The sequence below is a fragment of the Osmerus eperlanus genome, chromosome 14 (genome assembly GCF_963692335.1).
Source record: "Osmerus eperlanus chromosome 14, fOsmEpe2.1, whole genome shotgun sequence".
NCBI classification, from domain to species: Eukaryota; Metazoa; Chordata; class Actinopteri; order Osmeriformes; family Osmeridae; genus Osmerus; species Osmerus eperlanus.
This window is the reverse complement of record NC_085031.1, coordinates 15158610-15170167: the sequence shown is the minus strand read 5'-3', so window position 1 is coordinate 15170167 and position 11558 is coordinate 15158610. Positions and strand designations below refer to the sequence as shown.

The following is an 11558-nucleotide window of genomic DNA, read 5'->3' as shown; positions in this document are numbered from 1 at the left end:
TATAGTATATACATGCAGTACACTGCATAAAAAAAAGCAACAACATCGTGTTACTGAATATATTTTATTGAGATATGATCAGGAAGCATGTCTGAAAAACTACCACAAACAAATCAATAAACCTTTGGATAGTTTGCAAGCATCTGACATACACTGCATAGCATTCCATAATTATCTTCAAAACAATAAGCTTCATGGACGTTGATTGGACAGACAACCTTAAAAAGGTCATGATCAATAACTCGAACTCTGTTTCAAGCATCACCACTTCATGACAAATATCCAATACTGTAAAAAGAACAATACACCATGTCTAACTCACCTACGCTCGGATTTATATTTCTCACTGCAAATAAGGCTGAAATTGTACCAATCACACCCATCCGTGTTTACGTTGTGCGTTAAGTGACAGGCTAGAGAAAGGGTCTCTGTAACAGGGCCTGGTGAAGCCTTGTCTAAGTAGGACTGAGGGTGTCCTGGACTCTGGGGGTGCCCCGGCATTAGCTATACTGGAGGTGATGTAGGGGGAATCCATGTCCCCTGTAGTAGCATACAGGAAGTAGAGATATAATACAGGAAGTTGAGGAGATGTCCAGGACAGGAGGAGGAAAGGCTCTAGTTGCTGGCTTTGATGGCCTCCTTCTGGTCGTCCTTCTGTTTGAGACGGTAGTCTGCCAGGGCGGCCTTGATGGCATCTTCAGCCAGCACTGGGTGGGAAGGGGGAGGGGAAAGGTCAAAGGGAGAGGTCAGCAACGGAATGGTGAAGGTGCCACAAAGTATTCTTGAAGAATCTAGTAGAATGCACTAGGGTAAATAGAATGCACAGGACTAAATAGATTATGCTAGGCTAAATAAAATGGCCAATGCTAAATAGAATGCCCTGGGCTCAATAGAATGCCCTGGGCTCAATAGAATGCCCTGGGCTCAATAGAATGCACCAGATGTCAGGCTGACACGTGGACTCACTAGAACAGTGGAGCTTGACTGGAGGAAGACTGAGCTCCTTAGCGATATCCGTGTTCTTAATCGTCAGGGCTTCATCAACCTAACATAAGGAGAACAAAACACTTTAATTCCATTGCTTGGGGTCCATTCTAGCATCATAGCACAGAAGTAAGAAGAGGGCGGGTGGAAACAAGGCAGTGGAAGTGATTTTGGATCCAAAACATTCAACAAACTCTGGACCAGAACACCCAAACAGGAAGTGAAGAAGGAAGGGAAATGTGTTTACTCACAGATTTACCCTTCACCCACTCCGTCGCCAGGGAGCTGGAGGCAATGGCAGAGCCACAGCCGAACGTCTTGAACCTAGCATCCACAATCTTCCCCTGGTCGTCCACCTCAATCTGACAATTAGAGGAGAGCTATTTTATAGAAGACCTGTGTGTATGGGTGATAAATGTCTTCATCCGTCTGGGTGAACTCAAGCATACGCAGTGGATTTGCCATCTCAGAATGAGTCAGCAATTTCAGCCAAAGTCAAAGAAATACTCTGACCACAAACCAGACACCAGGCTAGTCGAGAGTGAGGTCACACGTACCTGGAGCTTCATCACATCACCACAGGCAGGGGCACCCACCAAACCTGTCCCCACTTTCCTGGAGTTCTTGTCCAAGGACCCAACATTTCTTGGGTTCTCATAGTGATCTACCACCTAGGCAAAGCATATTAATGATCAACGCGATGTATTCCCGTCTCTCCTACCCGTTTTGAAGGGCATCCTGAAAAACAGGATTCATGGCCACTCCACGGCCCCTTGAATTGCTGTTATGCAAGGGGGAGTTGCAACGTTATATCAGGACAATCAAAATAAACAGATTAGGGCAGGACTGCACTGTCCACAAAGAGGCTTCCTCCTCCCCCCTTCGTTTATTTCCCATGCTGAGTCATTCTCTAGTTACCGTTGAGGAATTAATTTAAATAGTTAACAAGATTAATGACGCAGCTGATTGCCTTCATCAGTCAATGAAATCGTGGTAAGGGCCTTAGCAACTGACCAGGCACTAATTTACCTTTACGCCATTCATTCGTGTCTTTCCATGGATGTTTACATCTGGAGCGTGTTGTCTTAAATGAAACGCAGGAAGCAATAGCTTTACATGCTTGACAACGCGCACTGACGCGAACCTTTTCAGTAACGATACATTCCTAGCCAGTGACCTCTAGCTGTCTTAGTATTTAACCCTTGCTACATAACATAGATAACTGCGCACATGAAGAAATAACCAAATGAGCTGCTTAGATTAATCTACGGGTACATAGGGAGGCTAACAGGTATAGCAGCAAGCCTAGTTATTTCTTGTTTGCCATTTTTATTGCGTTCAGTTGGCTGGATACAGTCTCCGTTTTACTTCATTTTCATGGTGCCTAACACAAATTCCCAGTGTCACGCCTTGTTGGGATATTGAGTGTGCTGGTAAAAACATACAAATAATAGATTTACAAATTTATAAACACGATTGAATCAGTGACAACAGTTATGAAATAGCTAGCTAGTTAGCCCTCGTACTTGTTTCCTAACAGTCCCACACTGGCTTGCAATGTCAAAACATTGTGACATGGCAACATAACGCTTACATAAGTCAATTTAGTTTGCACTTAGCCAGATAGCTAGACATTACCTTCTTGTGATATGAAGACTGAATAATAAATTCTGGAGCAGAAAGTCTTCTGTTGACTAAAACGAGAGGAGCGATGCACTTCTTTGCCATTGTACCCGCCATGTTCATAGTGAATGACGCACTTGCTAGAAAACAGACCAGAAAGGCAATACTGCCTAAATGCGCATGACAGTGTAGGGGGAGGCGCTTAGCTAGAGTTTTTTCATAAATTGACACACAATCTTCACAGGGGGGAATAGGACCTACTTGTTCCCGTGGCACTACCACGGCGTACAGTGATATTTTACATGTTCGATGAATAGCCAAAAATAGCCTTTCTCGAGGAAGTTACAGTGTATTCATTTAGATCAGAAAGTCGTTAAATTGGCAACACTGTGTATATGCACTGCTTAGCCAATCATCTCCAAAGGTATCTGTGCCCAATCAAGGAAACGTGCAATCTTCTTTGGAAAAGTATAATCTTTGATTCAAAGTTCACTCTTTGGTGCAATTTAAAATTCAACTAGCTAGCTGGATATGTCTCAGACGATGAGCATATAGAGTAATGTAACCTTACTTTCAGTGATAATGTCCACATGGAATATGATAAATAGATGTGCCATGTACTTTAGGCTATATATTATATTGTATATCCTGCCAGTAGTTTATTTTATTTTGTTGTACATTTTCTACATTTTCTTTTTGTTCATTATGTTTAAATGTTCACTTTATTCATCTGCCCACCAAAGTAAATTCCTTGTTTGTGACCACTTACTTGGCGATTAAACACAATTCTGATTCTGATCAAATGTGTCAGTAGCAACCGGCACATCTTCACTATTGCTGTTTAACACCACCCCTATTGCAGCACCTGATAAATTGACACACACACAAAAAAAGAATGTCATCATAAAATTCCACTGTTGAGAACATTTTAAGGAAGTAACGTTTACAGAAACAAAGGCAAGGCAAGGGAACAGTTCTGATAATATTGTGTTCTACATTTCATGGTGAGTGTCTTTTTACAACATCTTAAATCTTACCTTGTTCTAAGGATTTATCAGCAGATCAATAGTATTTATCAGATCAATACTATTTAGACAAAATAGGCTTCAGTGCCTCGATTTTTTGTGTGCTATGATAGGCATGATCTGTTTTGACAAAATGAAAATGTTTTCCTCCCCAATTAAACAGGACGTTTTAACATAATGGATTTTGAGTACGAACCTTATGGGGATTATACTGCATACAATGGGACTAATGATACATTGACTGCTGCTCCAGTGACATTTAGTCACCCCAAGTCTTTTCTAATGGAAACTCTAGTGACAATAGACAGCATTATATGCCTGGTGGGACTAATCGGAAATGGTATTGTCATCTGGATCTCTGGTTGCAAGATGAAAAAAACTGTCAACACCACCTGGTACCTCAGCCTTGCCATCTCTGACTTCCTGTTCTGTGCTTGTCTGCCCTTCAACATATTTTACACAGCCACCTTGCACTGGCCCTTTGGACTGGCCATGTGCAAACTAGCCTCCTCTGCCCTGTTCCTTAACATGTTCAGTAGTGTCTTCCTTCTGGTTCTGATAAGCGTCGATCGCTGTGTGATCATCGTATTCCCAGTCTGGTCACAGAACCACCGGACTGTTGGGAAGGCCGTGGTGGCGGTGGTCCTGATGTGGGTCCTCTCAGCTGCCCTGACCGCCCCCTCGCTGGTCCACCGACAAATCAAGGCTGTCGGCACGGCCACAGAGTGCCACACAGACTACGGGTTGAGTCACAGCACGGTGGCTGTGACACGATTTGTGTGTGGTTTCTTGATTCCTTTTCTGGTCATTTTCTGCTGCTGCGCCATTCTCTTTGTGAAGCTGAGAAGTCTGACTCTGAAATCGAAGAAACCTTTCAAGGTCATCGCGGGCCTGGTCTTGGCCTTCTTTGTGTGTTGGGTGCCCTTTCACACCTTTGTCCTGCTGGAGTTACACCTGGAGATGTTAACTGTGGAGGCCATCCAGACTGGGCTGAAATTGGGGGGCACTTTAGCCTCAGCAAACAGCTTTCTGAACCCCATGCTGTACGTGTTCATAGGCAATGACTTTAGGCGCACCCTCAAGAGGTCTGTTTTGTGGAGGATAGAAAATGCAATCGCAGAAGATGCTCGCACAGATGCTCGTAACCCTTCAAAATCTATGGAAAATCTAGGCACATTCATCTGAGAATCACACATATGTCATCCTAAACCTGTTGTTACTAGGAACACAAACAGCTCAGTGCCAGTGGAATGTAAATTCCTCATTTTTGGATTATCCGCAACTTTCCAAACACTTATTTTCCATATTTGAATGAATTTGATCATTTTACTTATTGCAGATCTAAGGAAGAGGTATGATACTATCTAAGCCTGTGAATTATTTCATACAATAAAAAATGCTGGTATTGTGACTATTCTTTCTTTCGTAGCACTTTAATTGTGCCTGTTTGGCAAACGATCATTCCGGTGCTCTCATTGAACACAGACAAAATGTCATTTAAAAACGTTTCTACTTTTCAGCTCTACTTTTGAACTATTTAAACGGCTTGCCATACACAGATACACAGGGCTCTCAAGTTTTATCCAAAGTTTTGCATCAGATTACCTGTCAACGTTTGTGTACAAACATTCCGGGAGACGGGGGCGGTGCTGGTGATGTTTCAAATTGGCTGGTCGGTAGCAACTAGCAACTAGCAACCTCCATATGCCTGCGCTTCGTCCATTAATTGTATATGGGGCAAGTTATCCCTTACTTCTCAGCCTGAGAAATACAAGGTGTTGCATGAGAAATTGTTGAAATGCGTGAGTCTCACGGCGAATACGTGACACTTGAGAGCTCTGCAGCAGACACAAATTCTCAGAAGTAGCCTACACACACACAAGAGGAAGAGCAAATGTCAAACTTCTTCTTTTGCTAACGTTTGAAGAACTGAAAGTTCACCATTTACTTTTTTTTTTTATTGCTCGATTTTGTCAGTCACGAGAGTTTAATTGATGAAACATATCTTCCGCTGTGTAAAGGATTGTGGGTCAGATGTGTTTTTTTTGCTTGAGTGAAAATACAAAGAAGCCTCGGAAAAATGCATATCTTTGTACATTCAAACAACACCAAATAGCAAATACTCAGAAAAACATACTGCCTTGCATACAGAAAAATGCGACCGGATGCAATAGGACATCCTGGTAATTTTGGCACACTGCATTTGACAAACTAACTTTTTTTCTGACAAACAAAATTGTACGATAGTATGGATATTAAAACGCATCCTAAATCCCCAAACCTTGCTGATAGGGGAACCTCTTGTGTCGAAAATGGGAATTTCACTTCCATGGCTCTGCCTTGGACCAATCCTGTACCGGCTTGGACAACCAATCCTTACACTCGGAATCCCCGTATGACTACCGGACGCAGTAGCTATGATGCAATCATTGAATCAACTAAAACTAAAGATAGGCTATATAACTTGGAAGCTTTTATGAATAAGGTAAATGTTTACTGAGATATCGCCGATCAAGTCATTTTACATACGAAATAACGAGCTAGGTAGCTGTTTGATGTGTTACTTTACTGAACGACGTTTGTCAGTTTTGCTCATTTAAGATTGCAACTTCAACGTTAGCTGTTAGCATAGTCTGACTAGATAGCTTCGACTAGCACTTTCGTCAACAAACAAAACAAGTTCGCTTCTTAGCTAGCCAAACTACTAGCTAACGATACAGTAGATAGTTGCTGTATAGATGTCCACGTATGTTGATCGTTTACATTTAATTGTAGATAACGTCAGAGTAGCTTACCTCATATAGTAACAGGTTTATTTTGTATATTAGTTTTGTAGGACACTTATCAACGTTTGGACACTCACTCTTAACATTTAACTTTATTTTAGTTTTACCGATGGATATGATCTGATGGGCATGCCCAGGTGTTAGGCAAGCTGCTAAGCCAACTCGCTTTCTTCGTCACGACACTCATCTTCCACGGCTCTGAATCTGGAGACGCAATGGCCAGCGCCGCACCTCCAACCGCTGGCTCTGCAGCCACAGAAAATCTCAACCCCGGCGCTAGCAGCTCGACAGCAGGTGAAGGTGGTAACCAAGACAGCACCTTCGAATGTAACATCTGCCTGGACACGTCTAAGGACGCTGTGATCAGTCTGTGTGGACACCTTTTCTGGTAAGAGCTCTCTTAAATACCTTATCATCGGGTTGTAGTGGCGTGTCCTTACCTAGTGCAGGAGATTAGACTGTAATAATCGTGTCCACTCAAGCCTAAACCTTCTATCTGTAGAAGAAGAGGGTGATAATGTAATAACATGGAATTAGAATAATGTTTTTAGAAGTTTTAGCTATCTCATGGCGCTGGTCACTGTGTACATCAGAATCAGAATTCGGTTTATTCGCCATGTATGTTATACAAACACGGAATTTACTGTGGCAGGGAGGTGCAAACACTAAAAATATACGAATCTTAAATTAAGTAAAGGTACAGAAGTTTAACAATTCCTAAGAACTAAACAATCTAAGAATTGTTTTTTTTGCTGACATTACTTTTTACCTCCCCCAAACGCTCGAATTACTCGCCTCGCTGATACAGTTGGCCCTGCTTGCATCAGGTAAGTCTACCCCAACTTTTCTCCATACTTTGATTTTGCCCTTGAGGTGCCAAAATGTGTTCTTGGGTTTATCATGGATGCAATCTCAGAAGGGTGTTTTCCCTCCCTTTTAAACAGTGGCTGGAGACCAGACCCAACAGACAGGTGTGTCCAGTATGCAAGGCTGGCATCAGCCGTGACAAAGTCATCCCCTTGTATGGCAGAGGGAGCACTGGCCAGCAGGACCCGAGGTAGGTTAACTTACTAAAAAGAGGAAATAAGGAGCATCGAAAGACATTTCACATTTAACCAGCTGCTGCAACTTTTGTATTCCACGCCAGTGCTGCGTACAATATTGTTTATTTTGTTACAGAGAACGAACTCCCCCTCGACCTCAAGGACAGAGACCAGAACCGGAGAATCGAGGCGTAAGTACAGCGTAACAACTGCCCTTACACCCCGTTGTCAGTAACTTCATGTAAACTTTCTCCATCTGACAATTTAACTTTATTTCTGACCTAAAGGTCAATGTAGAATAAAATACTTAACGAGGAGAAACGGTACAGAATCAACAACATACACATGATCTTGGCATTTCACAAGTCTACAGTGCTTAAAACACATATCGACTTTCAAAAAATATCTTTCCAATAGCTTAAAATCAACTGATTCAACTTGTTTACACATTTTGGTTTGAAATTTCCTCTGCTTTGCTACAGAATTCACATATGATGAAACTGTTACATGGGATTGTGTGGTTGCCGTGAGGGCTAAGCTGCATGTAATTCATTTGCTAAATTTCTTCTCCCACCGGGTCCTATTAAACACTATCTCTAAGGGGTTAAACCTGAGTCTCTTCGTTTTTTGTAGCCCCTGGAGAATGACAACACGCTGCATTCCCCATTGCATCACACCTGACATCTGAAACTTAATATATATTTTAGGACACACTTCTTACCTATATTTATTGATTGATTTCTTGTTTACAGGGGTTCCAAGGGTTCGGATTCGGAGATGGTGGATTTCAGATGTCCTTTGGCATCGGTGCCTTTCCATTTGGTATTTTTGCAACTGCTTTTAACATCAATGATGGAAGGCCTCCTCCAGGTAGCATTTACTATTAACCCTCGTGCTGCCTTCGGGTCACATGACCCAAAGGTTCATAACGAACCATCGTTGTGTTTACCCAATTTTACCCAATACAAAAACTAATAAAAATAATTTTCTTTTAACCTTCGCAATGTGGGGGGTCTGAGACAGCCCACCGGTTAAAAGAAAATGCTTCACTTTGTTTTTGTATGCGGTAAAGTTGTCGCAATACAACGGTGGGTCACAATGACTGATGGGTCAGAATGACCCGAAGATAACACAAGGGTTAACTAACTGTGAATATATCTTAACCCTGTGTACTACAAATACAATTATGTCAATAGTGCTTTATTGTTTGTCCCATGTCCTTAAGGTTGCAAGTGTTCTTCTTTCACCTCAGCATTTGTATCTGGACAAAAGGAAATACTGCCTAGCCTCTTATCAACTAATATAAACTATGATCTGAAACCATTCAACTGTTGCTCATTGTGTACGCATCAGTCTCATTGTACAATAACATTGGTCCTCACAGCTGCACCTGGGACCCCCCAGCACACCGACGAACAGTTCCTGTCCCGCCTCTTCCTGTTTGTGGCCCTGGTCATCATGTTCTGGCTCCTCATCGCTTAAATGACTTTAGAGGAAGGAAAGAGGCTCATGCTGGATAGTTCAAACCGAAATGAGACACTGTGGCATTGTGATGTCATCCTAAGTGTCTGTCCATCTACAGAATGTTAAGTATTGACCCGGCAAAGTCCTTGATGTAACTTCAGGGATTTAAAGTGTAGACATGCTCTGTGACACCAACAGAAGTCTTATGCTTGAGAATTTGGTGTCTTGAATCACCAAATTGTGTAATCATATTGTCTAGGTCAGTATGTTTTTAATTGAAAAATATATTTACATGTTGCACTAGTTTCTGACTGAGATAACATGTACATTGTAAATGTACTGAATGAAAAAAACAGTGTTGCAATATATGTTAAACATTTGATTTGATAAATTTGATAAACTGTCTTTTAGGGATTCCATTGCTTCCTTATACCACTGGTCTGACGTCTGATATTATTAGTCCCTCTTACAGTTAACAATGAACATCAAGAAACATACAACATTCTGACTGCAGTGAATGTGAGGTTATATTGCTTAGTGACACTTCCTATGTTGTCTTGACATTAATGTAGATAAAATAACAATTCTTTAGGGGGTGAATCAGGATACCATTAGCTGAAATGTATTATACCGTTTTCTCTTGTTTAAAGTTCAATTCAAATGATCTTTGTCCGGTTAACTGAAATAATTAACCTCTTTCTGTACTTTATTGTAAGTAAATACTGTAAAATATTAAGATGGCTATAATTAAACTGTTTAAATATCAACATTTTGGGATTTCACTCTAACTTACAAATACAATTCTGTATAGACTGCGTACTGCCTGGACTCTTCATAATGAAACAGAAAGGATTTTAGAAAAAATTTCATAGTAAACATTAAACTTTGAATGCCATGTTAGTAGATTTCACATTTGTATTGTACAGACTTTCAAATGGAAAACTAAAAACACTACTTCACAATTTACATCCAACATGTTTTAATGTTCTGGGTTAATCATTGTCAAAAATAGAAAATACCATCCTTAGGTAATCAAATGCATCTTTTAAAAAACTAGAATTGCACTTTGAGCAAACAATTGTGGAGGGGAAATTATAAAACAAATATATTCGGATCTTAAACTTTCAACCGAAAATAAATGGCTTTGTATGAAACATGAAACTAGGCCTCTGCATCGGGGTGGTCCTGGGTGTCGCACGGGGATGCCACACTAAACTCAGCCTCGTACAAAATCTGTTGGATTTTCATCTTGGTCTCGCACCTCTTCTGTGGAGCGAGCCTCTTCAAAGCTGGCACAAAGCTCAAGAGAAACAACTCGTCCTCATCCCCATCCCGTGCTCTGGTGTGTGTGGCATCAACATCCTTGACCAGTCTCTTAGTCTTGATTGGTAACTTGGCTGAAGTGCTAGATGAGCACGGTGATGCAGGGGACTCTATCTCTCGCGGCTGACTTCGTTTCCGTCCGGAAGACTGCTGGGGTACTGGAGATATCTGAGCGCCTGGTGGTAACTTTGCCAGGAAAGCCAGCTGTGCCATCTGTGGGCCCTGGGAAACTGGGGACAGCTGGGTCACAAAGGCTAGCTGGGACATGGTGCTGGCCTGTGTGGTCGGTGTTATGGCCGACTGAGATACCTTGAGCATTTCAACAGGTTTGACGTCCCCCTCTGTGGTCTCAGAGACGTCGCCAGGGCTGTCAGGGTCGTCGTCATCACGTGACACAGTGCCGTTTCTTGATTTTGAGAAAGGTGCTAGAAAGTTCAGGAGTTGGCGGAATTTCCAGCGACTCGGGACAAGCTCTCCCTGCTCCTTAGTTCTGTTCTCTTGTCGTACTTCCTTCAGGTATCTGTCCCTTAGGTTCTTCCATTTCCTTTTGCACTCATCAACTAGAGAAACGAAAGAAAAGTTATCACCAAGGAGGACAGGACATGAATTAACTTAAGTGAAAAGCGAACGCCATTTAAACACACGTTTAAAGAGCATTTTACCACAGAGGCAAAATCTATATTGTACTGGAATGATTTTGAAAGGGCTATACGTCAATGAATAGAAATCTTGGGATAGATCAAGTTACAGTTTAGGAGTTAAAGACAGGTGCAAAGGCACATGTCCTTGCGCCCATGTTCGAGCAAGTTAGTCAGCTCTACAGGTACAAATGGACTCTGTTTCTTTTGGGTTTTCAACCTCACAAATGGCTCGCAAGTGGCAAAATTAGCTTCCAAAGTAGTTCTTATTTAGCATCACAGAGTATAATGCCTGGTTGACGCCAAAATCACGGTCAGCGTGAGCTTGTTGGGTTGGTGGGATTTTAGCTCACTGCGCGCTACCCGCCGTTATGCTGCGCATCAACGAATTCGATGAAGCTACCGCTGTGATTGTGCGCGCGTCCCCGTTATCAACGTGGATATAAAACTAGCCAGCCAAATAAAACAACACTTACGTTGAAGACCTGTCAAGGCGCTGATTCTTGTCCAAGCATGAGACCTACTATCTCCGCTCCGATAATTTGGTAGCGTTACATTGTACAGCTCAGGAAAATTAAACACAGTCAATATCAACTTTTCGTCCATCTTGCCTCAATGGTGCGCGGCAGCGGAAGCGACTACCTCTAGTCTTTCCGCTTGTGTGGTGTATGA

At 42.0% G+C, this 11558-nt stretch overlaps 4 protein-coding genes across 4 annotated transcripts; 2 read left to right on the top strand and 2 right to left on the bottom strand.

Annotated features, from left to right (window-relative positions):
- Positions 1 to 47: 47 nt before the first annotated feature.
- LOC134034062 (iron-sulfur cluster assembly scaffold protein IscU-like) lies at positions 48 to 2766 on the bottom strand. The gene is made up of 5 exons (XM_062478389.1): positions 2623 to 2766; positions 1542 to 1655; positions 1236 to 1346; positions 967 to 1045; positions 48 to 707 (listed from the first exon to the last, which is right to left on the bottom strand). The coding sequence occupies exons 1-5, from the start codon at positions 2728 to 2730 to the stop codon at positions 616 to 618; spliced, it is 504 nt and encodes a 167-aa protein (XP_062334373.1). The 5' UTR covers positions 2731 to 2766; the 3' UTR covers positions 48 to 615.
- A 762-nt stretch (positions 2767 to 3528) lies between these two features.
- Positions 3529 to 5037, top strand: LOC134034046 (chemerin-like receptor 1). Its single transcript, XM_062478374.1, has 2 exons — positions 3529 to 3611; positions 3796 to 5037. The coding sequence occupies exon 2, from the start codon at positions 3810 to 3812 to the stop codon at positions 4815 to 4817; it is 1008 nt and encodes a 335-aa protein (XP_062334358.1). The 5' UTR covers positions 3529 to 3611; positions 3796 to 3809; the 3' UTR covers positions 4818 to 5037.
- A 954-nt stretch (positions 5038 to 5991) lies between these two features.
- On the top strand, positions 5992 to 9887 carry rnf185 (ring finger protein 185). Its single transcript, XM_062478388.1, has 7 exons — positions 5992 to 6117; positions 6520 to 6806; positions 7227 to 7245; positions 7363 to 7475; positions 7598 to 7652; positions 8214 to 8331; positions 8846 to 9887. Exons 2-7 carry the CDS (start codon positions 6634 to 6636, stop codon positions 8941 to 8943), a joined length of 576 nt encoding a protein of 191 aa, XP_062334372.1. The 5' UTR covers positions 5992 to 6117; positions 6520 to 6633; the 3' UTR covers positions 8944 to 9887.
- On the bottom strand, positions 9888 to 11545 carry LOC134034049 (uncharacterized). The gene is made up of 2 exons (XM_062478377.1): positions 11363 to 11545; positions 9888 to 10808 (listed from the first exon to the last, which is right to left on the bottom strand). Exons 1-2 carry the CDS (start codon positions 11490 to 11492, stop codon positions 10087 to 10089), a joined length of 852 nt encoding a protein of 283 aa, XP_062334361.1. The 5' UTR covers positions 11493 to 11545; the 3' UTR covers positions 9888 to 10086.
- Between the last annotated feature and the right edge of the window lie 13 nt (positions 11546 to 11558).

Coding starts and splice junctions, on each gene's coding strand:
- LOC134034062 (XM_062478389.1), bottom strand. CDS start 2,730: ATGAACATGGCGGGTACAATGGCAAAGAAGTGCATCGCTCCTCTCGTT. Junction 1,656..2,622: donor AGTCTTCATATCACAAGAAG/GTAATGTCTAGC, acceptor TGCTTTGCCTAG/GTGGTAGATCACTATGAGAA. Junction 1,046..1,235: donor AGTGGGTGAAGGGTAAATCT/GTGAGTAAACAC, acceptor TCCTTATGTTAG/GTTGATGAAGCCCTGACGAT.
- LOC134034046 (XM_062478374.1), top strand. CDS start 3,810: ATGGATTTTGAGTACGAACCTTATGGGGATTATACTGCATACAATGGG.
- rnf185 (XM_062478388.1), top strand. CDS start 6,634: ATGGCCAGCGCCGCACCTCCAACCGCTGGCTCTGCAGCCACAGAAAAT. Junction 7,476..7,597: donor ACTGGCCAGCAGGACCCGAG/GTAGGTTAACTT, acceptor ATTTTGTTACAG/AGAACGAACTCCCCCTCGAC. Junction 8,332..8,845: donor TGATGGAAGGCCTCCTCCAG/GTAGCATTTACT, acceptor TGGTCCTCACAG/CTGCACCTGGGACCCCCCAG.
- LOC134034049 (XM_062478377.1), bottom strand. CDS start 11,492: ATGGACGAAAAGTTGATATTGACTGTGTTTAATTTTCCTGAGCTGTAC. Junction 10,809..11,362: donor CGCCTTGACAGGTCTTCAAC/GTAAGTGTTGTT, acceptor TCGTTTCTCTAG/TTGATGAGTGCAAAAGGAAA.